Source organism: Loxodonta africana, chromosome 23, assembly GCF_030014295.1.
Source record: "Loxodonta africana isolate mLoxAfr1 chromosome 23, mLoxAfr1.hap2, whole genome shotgun sequence".
Lineage (NCBI taxonomy): Eukaryota > Metazoa > Chordata > Mammalia > Proboscidea > Elephantidae > Loxodonta > Loxodonta africana.
In genome coordinates this window covers 21,225,599-21,247,731 of record NC_087364.1, presented here as the reverse complement: position 1 = coordinate 21,247,731, position 22,133 = coordinate 21,225,599, and the positions used below count along the sequence as shown (strand labels likewise).

The following is a 22,133-nucleotide window of genomic DNA, read 5'->3' as shown; positions in this document are numbered from 1 at the left end:
AGGGCATTGTGTGGCAAGAAAGTCCACACAAAAGCCATCCATCGCACTGTGGTTCTACTCTAAGATGAAATCTATGCATGAAAGAAAGTCAGCTTGTATCAGTGGTTTACTTTAAAAAAACTCTAGGGTAGGTTTTGGACTTTTTGCTTGAGGTTCTAAGTCAGTAGTTTCTTAACATTTATTTTAGCAACAAAACCCTTTTGTCAGATGAAAATCCTGTACCATATGCACATTAAACACAAAGCAAAACCTATTGTCGTCAAGTCAGTTTCTACTCATAGCGACCCTATAGGATAGAGTAGAACTGCCCCATAGGGTTTCCAAGGAGTGGCTGGTAGATTCAGACTGCCAGCCTTTTGGTTATTAGCTGAGCTTTTAACCACTGAGCCACCAGGGGTCTCAGTATGTACGTGGAACATATCAAGTAGTGCTTCTCTGGTTGAAGCAGGGCGGGGATAGCAGGAACCTCACCCTTAGCCTCCCCTCTGTTCCCAGAGCACCTTTCAGAACCATACACAATGTTTACTCTTAGCCCTCACATCACAGCCCCACGGGTAAGGGCCACCGACGGGATGTGGAAATATTCCCAGAGCTTCTCATACAGTGAGGAGCTACATGGTCTCATGGCTACAACTTGGTTGTTCGATGTGGAAGTGGCTGAGGAGAGGAAACGAGGCAGCTCTAGTTCAGCATCTGGAGCCCCAGAGCTTCAGTGTCCATTTCTTCTTCTGCTGTTTGCACGAGCGCCCTCAAATCAGGCCTAGGCGTGCCACCTGTGCCCCCCAGAGACTCCAGGGTTCTTGTGACACTTTCTTGAGCATCACTGACCCACTTCAGTTTTGTGACAAAAAAAAAATTGGGAGTCGTACAAAGAAGATGTTGGGGTTTGCTTTCTTACAAATGTGAGCCCTATCCAATAAGAATTGATACATAACCTGAGTCATTACAGAACATCAGAAATGTCCTAATCGAGGGCCTTTCCACAAAATAGCTGCTTGTGTTCTTTAAAAAATGTCAAAGTCGTAAGAACAAAGACATACAGTAACTAATCCAGTGGGCAACCCTGCATTGGATCCTGAACCAGAACAAATGTTTTCTTTTTTTTTAATTTTTATTGTGCTTTAAGTGAAAGTTTACAAATCAAGTTAGTCTCTCATACAAAAATTTATGTACACCTTGCTATGTACTCCTAGTTGCTCTCCCCCTAATGAGACAGCACACTCCTTTTGTCCAGTCTATTTTTCGTGTCCATTTGGTCAGCCTCTGACCCCCTCTGCCCTCTTACGTCCCCTTCAGACAGGAGCTGCCCACATAGTCTCATGTGTCTACTTGAGCCAGGAAGCTCACTGTTCACCAGTATCATTTTCTATCCCATAGTCCAGTCCAATCCCTGTCTGAAGAGTTGGCTTTGGGAATGGTTCCTGTCTTGGGCTAACAGAAGGTCTGGGGACCATGACCTCCGGAGTCCTTCTAGTCTCAGTCAGACCATTAAGTCTGGCCTTTTTACAAGAACTTGAAGTCTGCATACCACTGCTCTCTTGCTCCCTCAGGGGTTCTAAGTTGTGTTCTCTGTCAGGACAGTTATCGGCTGTAGCAGGCCACCATCTAGCTCTTCTGGTCTCAGGCAGATGTAGTCTCTGATTTATGTGGCCCTTTCTGTCTCTTGGGCTCATAATTACCTTGTGTCCTTGGTGTTCTTCATTCTCCTTTAGTCCAGGTGGGTTGAGACCAATTGATGCATCTTAGATGGCCACTTGTTAGCGTTTAAGACCCCAGACGCCACTCTCCAAAGTGGGTTGCAGAATGTTTTCTTAATAGATTTTATTATGCCAATTTACCCAGATGTCCCCTGAAACCGTGGTCCCCAAGCCCCTGCTCCTGCTACACTGGCCTTCGAAGTGTACAGTTTATTCAGGAAACTTCTTTGCTTTGGGGTTAGTCCAATTGTGGTGACCTCTCCTGTATTGTGTGTTGTCTTTCCCTTTACCTAAAATAGTTGTTGTCTGCTATCTAATCAATGAATAAAGAGCAAACGTTTTCTATATTAGGGTTTTTAGCAAAATTTGAATAAAAAAAAAACCCAGTGCCATTGAGTCGATTCCAACTCATAATAAGATCTGTAGAATAGATAGTAGTAGTGTATCCGTATTAATTTTCTGATTTCAATAATTATTTTTTTAGGAAATACAAATGAAATCTTTTACGGTCAAAGGGATATTATCTGCAGCTTACTCTCAAAATCCAGAAAAAAATGTCTGGTGTGTATATGTGTGTGTACGATAAGGCACTATTGATAAAACAAATGTTGTCAGATGTTGCCAGTTGGTGAATCTGGGCATAGGGCATAAGGGAATGTGTTTCCGCTATCTTACTAACTAGTCTGAGTCAAATTCTTTCAAGACAGAAAGTTAAACCATGAATTGATAACACATTACATGATCGGAATGGTATTTTGCTTCTTTACTAAGCAAGAAAGTAGACTATTGTATTTTATATGCGTTTTCAGCAAAGCTTTCTCAGTTTGGCAGAGAACTGTTGGTGTAGAACCTGGCTTCCCAAACCCTTGGGTTGTAGCCCTGTCCAATAAAATGTTCTGTGTTGGTGGAAATGTTCCATGTCTGTGCTGTCCAATATGGCAGCCACTAGCCCTGGTAGCACAGTGGTTAAGCACTTGGCTAATAACCTAAAAGTGGGCTGTTCAAACCCACCAGCAGCTCCACAGAAGAAAGATGTGGTAGTCTGCTCCTGTAAGGATTACAGCCTAGAAAACCCTGTGGAGCAGTTCTACCCTGTCCTGTAGGGTCCCTGTGAGTCGGTACCAACTCAGCAGCAACATTCTACCCTGTCCTGTAGGGTCCCTGTGAGTCGGTACCAACTCAGCAGCAACAGGTTAGCCACATATAAATTTAAGTTTAACTAGTTTTTTTTAGCCAGTGTGGCTAGTGGCCGCCATGTTAGACAGCGTGGCTTTAGAGTTTTCTTGGTGTTCATGTGCACTGACCTTATTATAACTGTTTTATATTTCAATACTTTGTTACCAAAACGAAGAATCGTTATATGACTTTGAGTTTATACTTTTCTTTTTTTATTTTGTCATGAAACTTCTATTTCCCACCCTCCCTTCATCAAATTTCTGAAAGTTTTTATTCTTAATGTCCGTAGGGGAAAAAAGTCAAACAGACTTGGTAGCTTGTTTTCCCCTGTGGAGCAAGCAGAGGGATTTGATTCTTAACCGCGTCTCGTGTCTTTAGGAATTCAGCTGAAAAAGGTGCAGGAGCAGCGTGAACAAGAAGCCAAGCGCGAGCCTGTGGGGAACGACGTGGCCACGATCCTCTCCAGGCGCATCGCCGTGGAATACAGCGATTCCGACGACGACTCGGAATTTGATGAAAACGACTGGTCAGATTGAGGCCCTGTCGGGAGCAGCTGCTTGCAGTGGGCAGGGTGACTGGGTGGCAGGCTGGTCACCAACTGGAGACCGAGGGCCGCAAGTGTATTGAAGATGTTAAGTGGTCTCAGCATTCAAATAGTGGTATTATAATTCTGTAGCTTAGCAACTTTTGTATTACTAATGTGATATTGCTTCTGCACATCCAGAAATCCTGGGTTCCTTTCAGTATTTACTCTGTAATACTTAAGTGCCACTGACCATAGCGAATTGTGCCGCACCTGAGGAAACTTGCTGTAGTTATCGCACTGTCCGAAACACAGCGTTCTGCTTTCTTCTTGGCCGTGGAGGTGTTCAGCGCAGCCTGGGTGTACTCTTCTTGATTGTTATAATTTTGCAGACTTGATCTATGTTTGTGAAGCTGCCTGGTTGTTAGGTCTTCGCGAGATTCACAGCTGTGTGTCAGTGATGTCTTCCTATCAGTGAGTGGTAGCGTTTTGCTTTTTTGTATATTTTTTTTTTAATGTGTTTTCAAAGCACTTGGTTCTAGAGAGAAAGATGTAACAAGCGAGGAGAATCGACTGTTGGTGCGTTAAGCTTCCTGACTTGGCAGCCTCTGAGTGAACTTGAATGTGCTGTTAAATACTATGATTTCCTTTGCACGCTTTTGTAAATTGTGAGATTAGAAGGGCCCCCCCTTACGCAGGATTCCACAGTAATCTTCCTTTACCCCATGGGCATCCGCTGAGTAAATGCTTGTTGATGATATTTGTCTGAACCTACCGCAGCTCAGTAGTAATGACAATGAAATGCAGTCCTTTTTCCTTTGGGGGCCATTTGGGGTGGTCCTCCAAATATTTGACCACCATTACAACTTGGACACCAACCACCTGGAACAGACACAGGTCATAAAGGGACCAAAGGAGACATGCTGAGTTTATTCCTGCAGCTGTGTCCTGAGTGAGTCCAGTTAGAGCTCTGCAGCGTATGGCTCAAACGGCTCCTGACTCCGTTTGGTCTGGATTTTAAAAGCTAACTGACAGGTCGGCAGTTCAAACCCACCAGCGGCTCCACAGGAGAAGAGACCTGGCAATCTGCTCCCGTAAAGATGACAGCCTAGGAAACCATATGGGGCAGTTCTTCTCTGTCACATGGGGTCGCTATGAGTTGGAATTGACTCGATGGCACCCAACAGCAGGTTTAGGGTGAAGTAGACACTGACAGTGACTGACTCTTCCTGGGGTAGGGGCCAGATTTGGGGTCAGGTGCAGCTGAGGCCCTCGCTCTATCCTAGAAGCACACAGTTCCATTTTCTCGTATCGTCTTGGGCACATTAAGTCTTGTGAAGTACCTCACAACATTACCTTGATTAGACCCGTAGCTGGAACATCGTCACCTTCCTGTCACCTTCCCTCTCCCCGTCACTCTCTCACACATGGTCGTATTAGAGACCTGTGGGTTTGTTTTTTCCTAGCTGAAACAAACCCTTGGGAAACTCAAGAATGAGAGCTTCTATTTTGTAATTCCAGATAAAGGATAACTGCTTGTTTAGAGTAAATAAATGCCCCAGGCTTTGATTATAGATATGAATTCATAAATATACTAAGATACTAAGGAAGTCTTACCTACTTAACGACATTTCAGACAGGTTTCAATTACTAGTGACTATTTTTTTATCAGTTACAATGAAGAGAGCATCTTCGGTTAAGAACAGTTATTTGAGTTGATGGTAGGAATGTAAACCGTTTTCGTTCACGAGTTCTCTTTAGGGAATCACCTTGGCCACCTGAGTATGGTCTGCATGCCTTGAGTGGACACGTGCTTGGCTGTGGGCAGTCATCTCACTGAGCTTGTCTGTTGGGGTTCAGTCTCACAGATTCCGAAACTGAGTAATGGCATGTCTGCATCCGCTTCCCAGACCCTCCCCGTGCCTGTTGACCCGAGCCATTTTAGCTGGACTGGCTTCTTTGGCACATGCTTCCTTTAAAATAACAGGAGGAATAAAATCCAGTTGAGGTTATTTTTGAAGTATTTTTTTCTCATCGAATTAGATTTCTCCCAAAATTGAAATCCAGACCTTTTCTAAATTGTGGTAATATGTGAAAGCAGAAAAGTGCAGGGTTTAAATATTCATTTTTCATGTTCAAGAAATATTTACTGCAACAAATGAAGAAAATAGTTAAAAGCTTATTTCTCATCTATGAATTTTACATATTGAAGTGCAGTTATAAAGAGTCAGTTTATTTTAAGTTGTCCCCGGATTAAGTTTCCCTGCGTGTGTTAGTTTAACTTCTTATCTTGTGAGCCTTTTTCTCATGGCATCGACTAGGCAGAGGGGATGAAGTGCTTGTTCAGTGCCATGCAGTCACCACGCAGACACGCTGTGCTTGAACACAAGGCAAGTGACTTTGCGTCGTTAGCCCCAAACAGTAAGGCTTGGAATACTTATGTTTTTCTTTAGTAAGAATACCATTAGAAAATGAACATTTTCCTTTCAAGAAAACTTTAGAACATCAAATCTTTTCTAAGCACCAAGTGGCTAGGTTGTGAAAGTTCTATATTAATGTGCAACTGAAATACACACTAGATTTTAATCTATCAAAGATTAGTGGGAATATATCAGCCAGAGTAGCAAATAATTTTTGTTTTCTAAATCAGAGTTCTCTGTCATCTTGCAGTATTACCAATGCTGTTGTAAATTGAATTTAAAGTGGTATTAAAAACACAAACTAAGTCCTGTTAAACAATTTTTATCTGTTTGTATATCTTACTATAGATTATGTACAAGTAACACCTAAATAAAATTACACTTTTAACCCTAAAAGGTTTTGTACATTTGACCTGTTTTTTGAGGAAGAACTGGAGGGTGGGGTGGCGTTTTTAATCTAACATTTATCTTATTACATGACAGAAGGCACTATTCTTACTTCCATTTAAATTTCTACGTAATTTATTGTGTGATCCAGGGTTCACATTCAGCTCTGTGAATGCCTCGGGGAACACTGGTATAGTTTTAGCTTTCATGGTTAGGTCTGTAATTCACTGCAAATTCATTTTTGTTTATGGTGTGAGGTAGGAATAAGTTTCATTTTTTTTCCACATCGATAGCTAATTATTCCGGCCTCATTTGTTAAAATGTTTGGCTTTTTTTTTTGTTTGGGTTTTCTGTTACTTTGGTTGGTTGGTTTCCCCCACTAGATTGCTTTGACGCCTTTGTCAATAGACAGTTCAGCACATTAGAGTAATGCAACTGTAAATGGAATTTTCAAAACTTTTCCAGTATTTTACTACCAAAACCAAAAAGCCAAACCTGCTGCCATCAAGTCGATTCTGACTCATAGCAACCCTGTAGGACATAGTAGAACTTCCCCATAGGGTTTCCAAGGAGCAGCTGGTGGGTTCGAACTGTCGACCTTTTGGTTAGCAGCCATAGCTCTTAACCAGAGCACCACCAGGGCTCCATTTTACCACTACTATATAAAAATACAATTGGTTTTTTGTATAGTAATCTTACGTAACAGTATTACTAAATCCACTTGTTAGTCTAGTAGCTTTTTGTAAATTCCATACAGTTCTATGGAGACAGTTCTTTCCTATGTGGAGACACAGTTTTCACTCTTCTTTCAAGCTTTATGCTTTTATTTCTTTTTCTTGCCTTAGTGCACTGGCTAGAGCCTCCAGTATAATACTGAACAGAGGTAATAAGAGCAGACAGCCTTGCCTTTTTCCAGATCTTAGGAGGAACATGTTCAATATTCAGCCATTAAGTTTGATTTTAGATGTTTTTGTCTAGAAGCTCTTAATCAGATTGAAGAAGTTTCCTTCTGTCCCTGATTTCCTGAGAGCTTTTTTAAAATCATAAATGGGTGTCGAATTTTGTCAAATACATGTTCTGCATTGATCGAGATGATCATAGGGTTTTTCTTTTTTTAAACTTTTAACCTGGTGAATTAGTCATTGATTTTTTTTTTTTTTTAATTTCAAGCCAACCTTGCGTAGGCATGATGGCATTATTCCTTTTATATATTGCTTAATTTGATTTGCAGTATTTTTAAGGATTTTTCACTTGTGTTCATGAGTAATTTTGGTCATGTACTTTTCATTTTGAAATATCACGTTTGTACCCAGGTCAGGCAGATGGAAGTGTCCCCTTTATTTTTTGAAAGAGTCTGTTTAAGATTGGTATTGTTTCTTCTTTAAATGTTTGATAGAATCCCCCAATGAAAGCATCTGGTCCCCCGGTTCTGTTTCATTCTTTTTTTTTTTTTTTTTTTAAATAATATTGTGTTTTTGGTGAAAGTTTACACAACAAAAAATTAGGTTTCCGTATGACAATTTCTACACAAATTTTCAATGACATTAGTCAACATTCTCTTTAATTGCATTCTGGTGTTCCGTTTCCAGTGCTATAGTTTCCCTGCCCCCTTATTTTCTTGTCTTTGCTTCAGAGTAACTGTTGACCTGTTAGTCTCATACACGTGGTTCTTTTAGCAGAGCGCCATGCTCACAGGTAATATCCTTTATTTTGTATGCCAGTTTGTTATTTTGCTGAAAGGTGGTCTGGTTCCCTTTTTAGGAAGATTTTGGATAACAGTTTCAATTGTTTTTAAATAGATATAAGGCTATTAGATTTTTTATTTTATATTGTGTCAGTTTTGGCAAGTTGTATTTGTAAGAATTGTATCCATTCCATCTGAGTTACCGATTTTATTGGCATACAGTTGTCTATCGTATTCCCTTATATCATCTTTCCAAATCCTACACAGCGTTCGCGAAGAGCACTCGTTATTTGCGTAGTTAGCTTCAAATATAGGGCTGTTATTAGTTAGAGGTGGTGAATTGGTAGGTGATTTACCATGAAGAAAAACTAAGCAAATGTGCCATTGGAGCGTAACTTAAAAACCTCCCAAGCAGTCCTTACTGTGAAGTGACATCTAAATGCATTTAGTCTTCCCAGATGTGCGTCAGCTGCTCTGGCCTAAAACCAGTTTGAATAGAAGTGAAGCACTTTGAGAGCACATAGCTTACGTGTCCTAAGAATGTGGATGTAACTTAGCGTTTAGTTACAAGATGCTGCTTCAAGTGTGTGTATGTGACAGGGGCTTGGAGTGTACCATCTACACTTTTGAAATCAAGACTTCAAAATCTAGACAATTAAGTTGGGGTGTCAACTTTCAGTTCCTTTGAAACATCTTTTAATATTTTAGGGATCTAGGCATGCATTTGATTTTCAAATTAAAGAGTTTCAACAGCATGTGTGTGAAGGCCTAGGGCAGGAGGAGCCCAGTGAGTCACCATGCCTCGATCAACAGTGAAGGTTAAAACCTGTTCTCTCGTCCAAGCACCCGGGAAGGAGAGCGCCCACTGTCCTCAGGAGCCCTACTGCGGGGCACCCTGCCATGTCTCCATTTGCACTTGGTCACTGTGTGGCTTTGGCTCCAGCAGCCCTGTGTCCCTTCTGCCCCCCGTTTCTGGGTGGCTCCCCATATCACTGTTGGTCACCATCCCGGCAGTGGCCTGGCTCTAGTGTGCCCCACCCCATCCCCTTCAAAGGGGCAGCGAGCCTTCTTGTACTCCAACGGCCAGTGAGTGGCTCCTTCCTCTTTTCTTTCCCTAGGGCTTCTATTTCCAGCCCAGCCAGACCCTACCACACTGGGTTTGAGGTCAGTTTGGCAGTGCAGAAGCCAAAAGAAGCTAATGGAGGAGTGAGCCTGTTAAGAAGCTGTTGTACAAGGCTGGCATTAATCCAAAAAACACAAAATAATAAATGTTGGAGAGGTTGTGGAGAGACTGGAACACATACACTGCTGGTGGGAATGTAAAATGGTACAACCACTTTGGAAATCGATTTGGCTCTTCCTTAAAAAACTAGAAATAGAATTAGCATACAATCCAGCAATCCAACTCCTTGAAATACATCCTAGAGAATTAAGAGCCTTTACACGAACAGATATCTGCACACCCATCTTCATTGCAGCACTGTTTACAATAGCAAAAAAGATGGAAGCAACCATGGTGCTCATCAATGGATGAATGGATAAATTATGGTATATTCACAAAATGGATACTACACATCGCTAAAGAACACTGATGAATCCATGAAACATTTCATAGCATGGAGAAATCTGGAAGGCATTATGCTGAGTGAAGTTAGTCAGCTGCAAAAGGACAAATATTGTGTAAGACCACTATTACAATAACTAGAGAAATAGTTTTAAACAGAGAAGAAAATATTCTTTGATGATTACAAGGCAGGGAGGGAGGCAGAGGGGTTTTCACTAATTAGTAGATAAGAATTAATTTAGGTGAAGGGAAAGACAACACACAATACAGGAGAGGTCAGCACAACTGGACCAAACTAAAAGCAAAGAAGTTTCCTGAATAAACTGAACACTTCGAAGGCCAGCAGCAGGGGCGGGGGTTTGAGAACCATGGTTTTAGGTGTCATCTAAGTCAATTGGCATAATAAAATCTATTAAGAAAACATTCTGCATCCCACTTTGGAGAGTGGCATCTGGAGTCTTAAATGCTTCAATGGGTCTCAACCTACCTGTAGCAAAGCAATATGAAAAACACCAAGGACACAAGGTAATTATGAGCCCAAGAGACAGAAAGGGCCACATAAATCAGAGACTACATCTGCCTGAGACCAGAAGAGCTAGATGGTGACTGGCTACAACCAATGACTGCCCTGACAGGGAACACAACAGAGAACCCCTGAGGGAGCAGTGGGATGCAGACCTCAAATTCTTGTACAAAGACCAGGCTTAATGGTCTGACTGAGACTAGAAGGACCCTGGGGGTCATGGTCCCCAGACCTTCTGTTAGCCCAAGACAGGAACCATTCCCAAAGCCAACTCTTCAGACAGGGATTGGACTGGACTATGGGATAGAAAATGATAGCCGGTGAAGAATGAGCTTCTTGGATCAAGTAGACACATGAGACTGTTGGCATCTCCTGTCTGGAGGGGAGATGAGAGAGCAGAGAGGGTCAGAAGCTGGCCGAATGGACACAAAAATAGTAGAGAGAAGGAGTGTGCTGTCTCATTAGGGGGAGAGCAACTAGGAGCATATACCCACTGCCGTCGAGTCCGACTCGCAAGGTGTATATAAATTTTTGTATGAGAGACTGACTTGATTTGTAAACTTTCACTTAAAGCACAATAAAAATTTAAAAAAAAAAAAAAAAACTGTCGTAGCTGAGATACCCTTGGGTACCAGAGAAAGAGTCAGGTAAGAAATCCCTTTCAGTGCCTCAGGATCTGAGTCTTCTCCAAGAATGGGTCGCACACAGAAGCTTAGTGAGGGTAATGAGCACCCAGGGTCAATCTCTAAGTTCACACTCCCCAATTCATTGGCGGGGGGCTGTGATTAGCCGGCCAGCATCATCTGGTGACCCCTTGGGTTTGTGCCTGCAGACAAATGACCCCCGACCCCCCTCACTATGCCTCTGGTCCCACACCGCCCACCTAAGAATTACCTGAGATGCACGTTAAAATGCAGATTCTGGAAAATGAGTTCCCAAAACACCTTGGAACATGAATGAACCTGGAGAACATTATGTTGAACGAAATAAGTCAATCACAAAAAAGAAAGTATGTTCTCACTTTTATGAAATGACACGAACAAGTAAATACACAGAAACTAATGTTCATTAGTGGTTACGGGGGCGGGGGAGGGGAATTCACTCTAGATTGTTGGCACTTGTTATTTTTGGTGATGGGAAAAGTAACACCAAATGAGCTCCATGAAGGTAAATGATGTCACTAAAAAGTCCACAAAACAAAGGACCCACTGGTAACCGCTATAGCATGTAAAATGTGAACAACAAAATCAACTAAAAAATACGTGTGCAGGTATCCACTGCTGTCGATTTGATTCCAACTCATAGCGACCCTATGGGACAGAGTAGAACTGCCCCCTTAAGAGTTTCCAAGGCTGTAAATCTTTACGGAAGCAGACTGCCACCTCTTTCTCCCACAGAGCAGCTGGTGGGTTTGAACCGCTGACGTTTTGGTTAGCTGCTGAGCATTGTAACTGCTGCTGCTTATATATGTGTATACCAAAACAAAAACAAAACAAACCCATTGCCGTGGAGTTAATCTCAACTCATAGCAACCCTATAGGACAGAGTAGAACTGCTCCAAAAGGTTTTCAAGAGGCAGTTGGTGGATTCAAACTGCCAACCTTTTGGTTAGCACCTGAGCTCTTAACCACTGTGCCACCAGGGCTCCATATATGTGTATAGGTATGTGTATATGTATGGGTAAGAGTGTGTGTGTGTGTGTGTGTGTGTGTGTATTTGCATGTATGTGACTTTTATGGGTATGCACAGTTATGGATACTTCTTAGACATTACCAAACACCTCATGGGATTGGATTTCTGGGTTTAAAGGATTAGGACAATAGTCTCGTGGAACATCTCAGTCAGTTGGCATAATATAGTTCATAGAGTTATGTTCTACATCCTAGCTTGGTGAGTAGTGTCTGGGGTCTTAAAAGCTTGAAAGCTGCCATCTAAGATATGACTATTGGTCTTTACTTGTCTGGAGCAAAAGAGAAAGAAGGAAACCAAAGACTCAGAGAAAAAGCTAGTCTACAGGACAAATCATCTACATGAACCACACAGCCTTTTCTACCCTGAGACCAGAAGAACTAGGTGGTGCCCGGCTACCACTACCAATGGTTCTAATCAGGGCCACCATATATGGATGCGGATAGAATGGGAGAAAAATGTGGAACAGAATTTCAAATTTCTAAAAAACACACCTACTGGACTGGTTGAGACTGGAGGGCTCCCCTAGATTATTGCCCTAAGATAATCTTCAGTAACTACTGTGCTCCTTAAAAAAAAAAAAAATCACCTATATGAGACCAAACAGTCAACAATTACTTTGAAACAAAGATGAGAATGTAAGGAGACAAGGAAACTAGATTAATGGGAATGGAACAACCAGAATGGAAACAATGAGGATGTTCATGCATTGGGAAGAATGTAACCAATATCACTGAATAACTTGTGTAGAAATTGTTGAATGGGAACCCAAAGTGCTGTGTTTTGCTTCACCAAAAACATAATTAAAAAAAATTTTTTTTTAATGCAGATTCTGAGACCTGTCCCAAAGCCACTGAATGAGAACATTGAGCAAGCATGGGACTCTGGAATCCATAGTTTACCCAGCACCCTGGAGTGATTCTTAGGGCAACCAAAGTGTAAGAACCTGTTCCACTCACAATACTTGGCTGACATGGTTGATAGGAGCCCACAGATGCCACTGATGATGATCCAGCTACTGGTCAGCCGGCCTACAGCACCTCGTGAACTTGATGCTGAGGTCACAGGCCCCACCCCAGTCTGTGGCTGTCAGTCACTGTCATGCCTCCTTGGTGGCAGGTGTGGGGGCTGAGGAATGACCGGGCCCTGTAGTCTTTGGGCCCCAGGTGCAGGGGTGCAGAGCTGTTAGCCTTATTTTCACACTCGGTGGCCCCACCCTGCGGGTTCTACTTTTACAGCAGCTCTTCCTGCCTGCTGATTGCCCTCCCAAAATTCTCATTTTTTTATACCAACAGGTCTCAGCTGCACAAATCCCATGGGAGATTTTGTGGTCACAGAACAGATAATTTGAAAACTTGCAAAACTGTCATCCTCCAAACCTGGTAAGGAAATGTCAAGGCCTGAGTTATGCCTGTGGGCTGTGCCCACTGATGCCTGTCACTGGGCCGACATTCATATTTCATGGTCCGGAATGACGTTCATGGTGATGGATTGTGACACAATACGTATTGAAAATACATATTAAAATCCTGGACCCGGTACCTATAAATATGACCCCATTTGGAAATAAGAGTTTTCCTTGTTATGTTAATGAAGTCATTCCAGAGGAGATGGGTCCTAAGTCTAATCACTTCTGAGTTATAAAAAGAGCAGAATAAACACGGGGGGGGTAAAAGGAAGACGGGACAGAGATAGATGCATCTACAAGGGTTACTGGCAGCTACTAGAAGCTGAAATTGTCAAGGAAGGACTCTTCCTTAGAGCCATGCCCTAAATTCTGATTTGAGCCCTAGTGGTGCAATGGTTAAGAGTTTGGCTGCTAACCAAAAGTTTGATGGTTCCAACCCACCCAGTGGCTCTGCAGGAGAAAAGAGCTGGTGACCTACTCTTGTAAAGATCACAGCCTTGGAAACCCAATGGGGCAGTTCTGCTGTACTCTGTGGGGTCGCTATGAGTCAGAATCAACTCCAGGGCATACAAGAGCCTATTGAACTCAGAGGAAATAGATTTCTGTTCTTTAAAGGGACCCACTGGTGGTATAGGCAGTACTAGGAAACTAAGTGATGTTAATGGCTGGTGATGTTAATGTTACTCTCTGCTCTTTCTACCACTGTGGGGTCCTTTGTAGCAGAAGTAGGGACTGCTGTGGGCCAGGCAGGGGATGAGGCAAATCAGATACGGTTTCCCCCAGCTTCTCTCACAGACAGATTAGAAGTTCCTTCCTTGTCCCTCCCTCCCTTCCGCCCCCCGCCTCTTTCCTTTTGCCCTGACTTCTCCCCAGGTCTGTTTGCCTAAAGCTGTCCTCCCATACCAGCTGTTAGCACGTCCCTCCTCCAGACAGCAGAGATGTACGAGGCAATAAATAACAGTGGCAGGAACTCTAACCCTAGGCCCCCATTGGGACAGGCAGCATCAAAGACGCCATTAAAGGAAGCCAAGTACTTCACTGATGTTCTTTGGGTCATGCATTTTACAAAGATGCTTTGTTTCCTACTGGCTGTGGTCTGTGACACTTGGCAGAAAAGTGGAGAAGGAAGGGTTGCTCTCACAGTGTCTTCAGTGTGTGGAGCTGAGGAGGGCAGTCAGAGAGCCTCAGGGGCTGTCCTGTGCAGGTGCTCCCAATATACCTGCCGAGGCCGGCTCTTATGGGCCCCCCAGGACAGTTCTTCCTCATTTGGTTAATGGACTTTAAATGGGCCTGTCCCACACCTAGTAGATGGTTATCTGACCTTAAGAAAAAAAAAAAAACCTGGCGAGCCCTCCACCTCTCTGAAAAGACCCGAGGTGTGTCCCACTTGGTGGTCTCTGGGGTTGAAGGAGGTCACGGGAGCCAATGTGGCCGGGGGCTGGAACAAGCCTGCCTGCCCCAGTTAGGCCCTTTGGACTCAGCCTGGCCGCGTTCACTGAAAGGAGGAGCGACTCGGGCTGTTTTGAGGCCGCTGGAGGAAGGCGATTTTGAAAGTAGGTTAGCATAGATGTCTCCCAGTAGGAATAGTGAGGGCAGGAGGCGGAGCTTCCTGTGTTCCACATGTTTGTTAGCTGCTGGGGGGTCGCTCCTGACTCTTGGCGACCCCAGGCACAAGGAGATGAGACCATGGTGTTCCATAGGGTTTTCACTGGCTGCTTTGCGGAAGTAGCTCTCCAGGCCTTTCCTCCTAATCCGTCTTAGTCCGGAAGGTTTGCTGAAATCTGTTCATCATCACAACAGCATGCAAGCCTCCACTGACGGATGGTGGCTGCACATGAGATGCGTTGGTCGGGAATCGAACCCGGGTCTCCCGCATGGAAAGTGAGAGTTCTACCACTGAACCACCAGTGCCCCCGTATTCAGCATAAAAAAAAAAAGTGGGAATTAACTATGGAGCCCTGAGAGGCGTTGGCAGGTACAGCAGGGGCAGCGCTGGGCTGCAGGGAGGGAAGGAGGCCAAAGCCACCCACACAGGAGACTGGGCTGGAGGATCCCGCTGAACAGAGACAGAGAATGATTTCGTGATTAGTCCCCAGTTGGCGAGGATGCTCAGTTCTGACCCTCAGAATGCTGCCCTGAGGGACTAGGTGATGTTGTAGTAATCACTGCATTCTCAGGGTGTTGCCGAGGGCCGGCACATGGGCTCCAGAGGACCATACGACCATGCAGTTGCTGGCGGGAGGCCTGAGGCTCCCTGGGCTTGTTGACCACAGAGCCTCTGTCCTTGGGCAAGGGTGCTGCATCCCAACTGACCCCCCTCCACTGTAAGTGTGCTCTCCTGGACATGCAAGGCCACATCTCAGAGGGCACATTCCACCTGCAGAAGTGACTTGTTTGGAATCAGGAGTTGGGCTGTGAGCCATCAGGTGGGAGAAGGGCCAGGGTGGTCAGAGCTGCTGCTGAGGGCCCTCTTGTGCCAGGCACTGCAAAGACTTTTTTAAAAATTAATTTTAATATGGTAAAATATATACCCGCATTTTTTGCAAATATGAGTACACACATATAACACATGGAAATGATGAAATTATGTGAAAAGTTCTGGCATAGTGCACCCCGGCATATACCACTCATGTCTCCTGACATTTCCTGAAGTGAATTTCTGCCTCATTCACCCTCATTCAGTAATCCAAAAATGTTACTTTTGATCATATTTGTATAATAGATGTACAAGCCACGGTCAAGAAGTCATAGATCGAGTTTGGTAATAATGGGAAAATAAACAATTGAAACTGTGCATTTGTTTCTATTAGTTTAAGTTGATAATTACATCCCCATCAGTTTTGAGTCATCACTCAGAACCTTGAACCTACTGAAGCCTGTCTATAAATTGCGTGCTATCAGTTGGAAGCATAAACAAAGCGAAGCCTGTGCTGGCATAAATGGCACGGAGAAGCTATCAGTAGGAATCTGGATTCAATCCGCATTGATGTAATTATCACAGTCATCTTCTGTCTCTGGCTTTTCACTGGAGGAATAAGCAAAGCAAAACTGATATAGAATTGCTCTTGGCTCAGCAGTTAAATACGAAAACCTTATCAGATCATTTTAAGTGAAACCATTAAGTAATGTTAGGTCTGCTTATTTCATAGTCTAATTAAGTCTTATTAGCACCAATGTCTTTGGTCAATGACCATAAGTCACCCTAGTCCTATGCTTGCCAGCATATAAAAAGATCCTTGCTTCTTGTACACCTCACATTTGGATTTTATGATCTCTTTACTAGACCCAGCCAGTATATCCATTATATTGTGCATATTTCTTCAGTTTATAAATCTAAACCTTAGAACCCTTTAGGATCATGGCAGGAATTAAACACAAGTCCTACACTGCTGACTTCAAACTGAGTCATTGCAAGGGCAGAAGAAACAAGCAACAGAGCAGCAGCGAGAGAGTTGGTGATTGAAGCCGTGTCCACCTGCAAGTAGAGAAAGGAGAAAAGGGGGCTGGAGAAAATGAATTCATGAACCGCAAAAACACATTGTGGGCCCAAAGTGAAATGGCCTGAGTTGGAAAACAACTTGAAAGAGTGGATTATATATTTCTCAAAGTGAACAAAATCAAGCTGTTTCTACTCTTGCAATTCACAATTACCCTGAGACTAGAAGAACTAGTTGGTGCCCAGCTACCGCTATCACTAGTGACCATTCTGATCAGGGCCACAATAGACAGACCCTGACAGATCAGGAGAAAAATGTGGGAACAGAACTCAAATTCTTAAAAAAAAAAAGGTCTAGACGTACTGCACCAGTTGAGACTAGAGGACTCTCCGAGACTACTGCCCTAAAATACTCTATAATCCTTGAACCGCAGGTATCCCCTGAGATCACCTTTTAGCAAAATAGCAGATTGGCACATAAGTAAAGATATTACCCAGGTGTACGAGGTTCTATTAAAAAACCATCTATATGAGGCCAAAGTGTCAACAATTCCTCTAAAGCAAAGATGAGACAGTGAGGGGGCAGGGAAACTAGAACACTGGAAAACAGAACAACCAGAACGCAATTAAAGAGAATGTGGGCACAATGAGTTAAATGTAACTAATGTCGCTGAATAATTTGTACAGAAATTGTCAACTGGGAACCTAATTTGCTGTTTCAACTTTCACTAAAAAGAATAAAATATCATTACAAAATAATACAATAAAACCAAGTAGAAATCTACCTTTGAAGGAGGCCACGCAGGAGGCCAGGTCAGTGCTGAGTTCTGGGCCTTGGTGCTGGTTGTTTTTACGTAAGGACGGCGGCTCCAGAGCTGGGAAATGAGAAAGGAATTGGAAGCTGTGATTCCTGGCCTCCGTCTTCCAGTCTGTCAGGGCATCCAATTTAGGTACAGTACAGGGGACCTGTGTGAGGGGCTCTGACCTCCACCTCCTCCTTAAGCTTGAGTAACTGAGGGGCCAACAAACCCCTTCAGAGAGCTCTTTACTGTGCTTCCACGGGAAGATGCTGCCCTCCAGTGGCCAGATGATTGTTTTCTCTGAAACCAAATCACAGTTCGTTCATTCAACTCATTCACTCACTCACTCATTCTTTCAATCAGTCGTTCTGTCATTCCTTCATTAGACATATATATATTTCTCACGCATTACTGTTGGCACTGTGAACTGGTACAGCTTCCCTGAAGGGCAATATAGCAAATATCTTTCAATGTTAGCACTGTACATACCCATGAGGCAGCAATTTCATTTCTAGATATGTACCTTAGGTAAGTTGCATTTTCCAAAAATGGCAACAATATTTCTGGACTCAATTGCTCTTCCAGAATCTTGCTTCCATCACAATGTGGATTCGATTTTCCATCCCCTTTAGCCTGAGTGGTATTTTGTGACTAAATAGAATGCAGCTGAATTGACACTGACATCCAAGACTAGGTCATCAAAGGCAATGAGGCTTTGGCCTGGCTCTCTCTCTTAGAACCACTGCTTCTGGAATGCAGCTGCCATGTTGTAAGGAAGCCCAAGCCACATGGAGAGGCCACGTGTACATGTTCTGGCCCCATTGAAGGTCTCGGCCAACAGCAAGTGTCACTTGCCAGACGTGATTCCAGCCTCCAGCCTTCGAGCCACCTGAGATGATGCCAGGTAAGGCAGAGATGATCTATCCTTACCGAACTCTGCCTGCCTAAATTGCTGATTGTGAGCAGAATAAATGCTGCCATCATTTTAGGCCACTAAGATTTGGGGTAATTTGTTAACTACAGTTTGTTTGGTTTGACCCCTGCTGAGAATTTCCATTTCCACCTCAGATATACTGAATCAGAATCTACATTTTAACAAGATCCCAAGGTGTACGTGAGAATCACCCTGGGATCTTATTAAAATGTAGATTTATACATAAGAATTACCTGGGGGTCTTGTTAAAATATAGATGTATACCTAAGAATCACCCTGATTTGTTATACAGCTTTATGAAGTAACTGCAACATAACCTTACAGATACACTTGCATATATGCAACTTGTGCCAACTTTCTCCACATATACAATTTCTCCTTGAATTACTTTTAATAAGGCATAGTTTTCTAGAAATTTGGCTGTGTCTTCTAAATTTTGGCAAAAAGTTGTTCATAATACCCTCTTAATACCTTTTTTTTAAAATAATTTTCTATTGAGCTTTAAGTGAACGTTTATACACCAAGTCAGTCTGTCACATAAAAGCTTATATGCACCTTACTCCATACTCCCACTTAATCTCCCCCTAATGAGTCAGCCCTTCCAATCTCTCCTTTCATGACAATTTTGCCAGTTTCTAACCGTCTCTACCCTCCTAGCTCCCCTCCAGACAGGAGATGCCAACACAGTCTCAAATGTCCACCTGATACAAATAGCTCACTCTTCATCAGCATCTCTCTCCTACCCATTGTCCAGTCCCTTCCATGTCTGATGAGTTGTCTTCGGGGATGGTTCCTGTCCTGGGCCAACAGAAGGTTTGGGGACCATGACCGCCGGGATTCCTCTAGTCTCAGTCAGACCATTAAGTCTGGTCTTTTTATGAGAATTTGGTGTCTGTATCCCACTGATCTCCTGCTCCTTCAGGGGTTCTCTGTTGTGCTCCCTGTCAGGGCAGTCATCGGTTGTGGCTGGGCACCATCTAGTTCTTCTGGTCTCAGGATGATGTAAGTCTCTGGTTCATGTGGCCCTTTCTGTCTCTTGGGCTCATAGTTATCGTGTGACCTTGGTGATCTTCATTCTCCTTTGATCCAGGTGGGTTGAGACCAATTGATGCATCTTAGATGGCCGCTTGAGAATTTTATTATTTTTTTGTTCTGATTTCTAGCTTTACTGCATTGTATTCCTAGAACATGCTTCGAATGATTTCATACACGCCCTGTATGAAATTTGATGAGATTTACTTATGACCCAGTATATGGCCAGTTTTGAAAAACAATGCATATGACATTGTTGGATGCAATGTTTTGTATCTGCCCTTTGGTTTAAGTTTTCTTTGATTGTCAACTCTTCTAGATTCTTATTGTTTTTTTTTAAATGCCTGAGAAGGATGTATTGAAAATAGCCCAGTAAGAATTTGGATGATTATTTATGCCTTTTTTTCAGTCTGTCATCCTTTCCTTCACATATTAGGACACAATGTTATTACGGCTTTTTATTTCATGCTCTATTTTTTTTATTTAGGTAATGCCTACTGTCTGTTAGGCATTGTTCAAATTGCCTTAAACGTATGCTTATTTGGTTATCCTCACAATCACTGAAAGGAGTAAATACTATTATTACCCCCATTTTAGATGTGAGGAAACTGAAAAATAGATTAAGTAACTTGCTGAAGATTACACACATCTGAAGTGGCTGAGCTGGGATCTGAACAGGTGGGCTGACTCTGGAGTCTGTTCTTTTAACCAAAAGTTTACATTTCTTGTAAATGAACTATTGTTGTGAAGTAATCTTCTAAATTTTTTTTTTGCCTTAAACCAATTTTGTCTAATATTAGTAATGCTCCACTAGCTTTCTTTTGATTAACATCTTTTTGGTGTATCTTTTTCTATCCTTTTACTTTCAACTTTCTGTATCCTCGTGTTTTAGGTAAGTCTCTTGCTAACAGCAAATATTTGATTTTTTTCTCTTCCTTGATTTCTCTGTTTTAATTGGAAAAAATAAGTTTGATATAACTTCTTACATATGTAGGTTTAGAGCTAACAGATAAGATTATCCTTTCTCTTTGTCCTGTCTCTTCTTTCTTTCTTTTTTCTTCCTTTCTTGCCTTCTTTTGATGTTTTTTTTTAATCATCTCAATTTTTCCTTCGACAAGTTAGAAACTTATGTACTTTTTCTATATTTTTAATCATTCCTCTAAAAATTACAATATGAAAACTTAATTTGTCAAAGTCTAAAGTTAAACAATAATTCCCCCAGGGGTAATATGAAAATGTTTTATGGCACACATGAAAACATGGAATAGCCACACACACAGGCCGGTCCACTTGGGGTGATGGGCAAGTACATATAGGCTGGGAGTCAGCCCTACCTTACACCCCTCCTGGACAATACAAGGGCCTGGTGGTGCAACAGTTAAGCACTCAGTTGCTACCTGAAAGGCTGGTAGTTCAAACCCATCCAACGGCTCCATGGGAGAATGACCTAGTGATCTGCTCCCGTAAAGATCACAGCCCAGAAAATCCTATGGGCCAGTTCTACTCTGTCACATGGGGTCACTAAGAGTCGAAAATCAACTCAAGAGCGCACAACAACAAAAACACCTCCTTTACCCCCTTCTGGCTTACATGGTTTGTGTATGTGTGTGTGTGTTGTGTATTTAACCTCACAAGGCAGTACTATTTCATGCAATCACTGTTCTTTTGGATTTATTCCCTATTTACCATTACCTTTGCTCATTGTTTCTTTTTATGTTTCAGACTTTTCATCTGGGATAATTTTCTTTTTTTTTCCCTTGAAGTACATTTTTTTTTTAGAATTTTTTTTTTTAAGTGAGAACCTGTTGATGGCAAACTCTTCATTCTATACATCTGAAAATCCCTCCCTTCCACCCTCTGAGCCAGCTACTAAGGTACTGTTTCTTAGTTCCAAAGACTCCCTTCTGCATTCTGCTTTGGGCTCTGCATTCCTGCATTTGCCAGCTGACTCCTTGTTTGGCCAGTAAGGGGCTCTGCCGGTCAGGGTCCAATCAGGGGACAGAAATTAGTTATTTAAACAGGGAATTTTGAATATAAAGAATTGTTAACTAGAACAGTTACTGTTGTTGTTAACTGCCATCAAGCCAGCCCCCAACTCAAGGCAGCCCCATGCACAATGGAATGGGGTGTTGTTGGGTCCTGCACCATTCCCATAATCATTTGGGGATCAAACACGTGTTATCCACGGGACATTGACTGACTGGTATGCAGAAGTAGATCACCAGGCCTTTTTCCTAGTCCATCTCATTCCAGAAGCTCCCCTGGAGCCTGTTCAGCATCATAGCAACATGCAAGCCTCCACTGACAGACAGGTGGTGGCTGTACGTGAGATGCACTGGCTGGGAATTGAACCCAGGTCTCTCACATGAAAGGTGAGAATTCTACAACCAAACCACCAATGCCTTACAAGTAGAACAGTACACAGTGGTTAATTACTAACAGGGGTACATGGGACTCCAAGGAGTTTGGAAATAGTAGGTACAAAAGAGCAGCTTCTACCTCTAGGCTGAGGAAGGGTGGACAATAAAGACTAAGGACTAGGAGAGGGACCCTCCCTTCAACGAGGCTGAGACTCGTTCACAGAAACATGCAGGCTGCCAGTGGCAAAGTAACTTGCCAGATAGTGTGGGTAGGTGCTAGTCTGTGCAAGAAGCTCACCATGATTCCAGAAAGATGTGGGGAAGTTGGAGCGGATCTGTAGAAGTGACCAGACATTGCTGGAGTGTGTGGGAGAGGTGGGTTTGATCCTCAGAAGCATCCTACTCTTGCTCTAGAGTATGGATGGGCCAGTGCTAGAGTGCCCCACCGCTGCCAGAGGATGTAGGCTGACGGGAGTGGGTGAATCAGACCTATACGAGAG

General features: G+C 42.9%; 1 protein-coding gene and 1 non-coding gene across 2 annotated transcripts in view; one reads left to right on the top strand and one right to left on the bottom strand.

Moving 5' to 3' along the window:
* The window catches only part of WASF3 (WASP family member 3), an 88,602-nt gene extending 81,780 nt beyond the window's left edge, over nt 1-6,822 (top strand). The window contains exon 9 of the mRNA XM_003414057.4: nt 3,252-6,822. Within this exon, the coding sequence (XP_003414105.1) occupies nt 3,252-3,409 (158 nt within the window). The 3' untranslated portion in view covers nt 3,410-6,822. The remainder of the gene's footprint in view (nt 1-3,251) is intronic.
* A 14,782-nt stretch (nt 6,823-21,604) lies between these two features.
* Nucleotides 21,605-21,675, bottom strand: TRNAE-UUC (transfer RNA glutamic acid (anticodon UUC)). Its single transcript has one exon. It is a non-coding gene; the product is annotated as a tRNA-Glu (tRNA).
* Nucleotides 21,676-22,133: the final 458 nt, after the last annotated feature.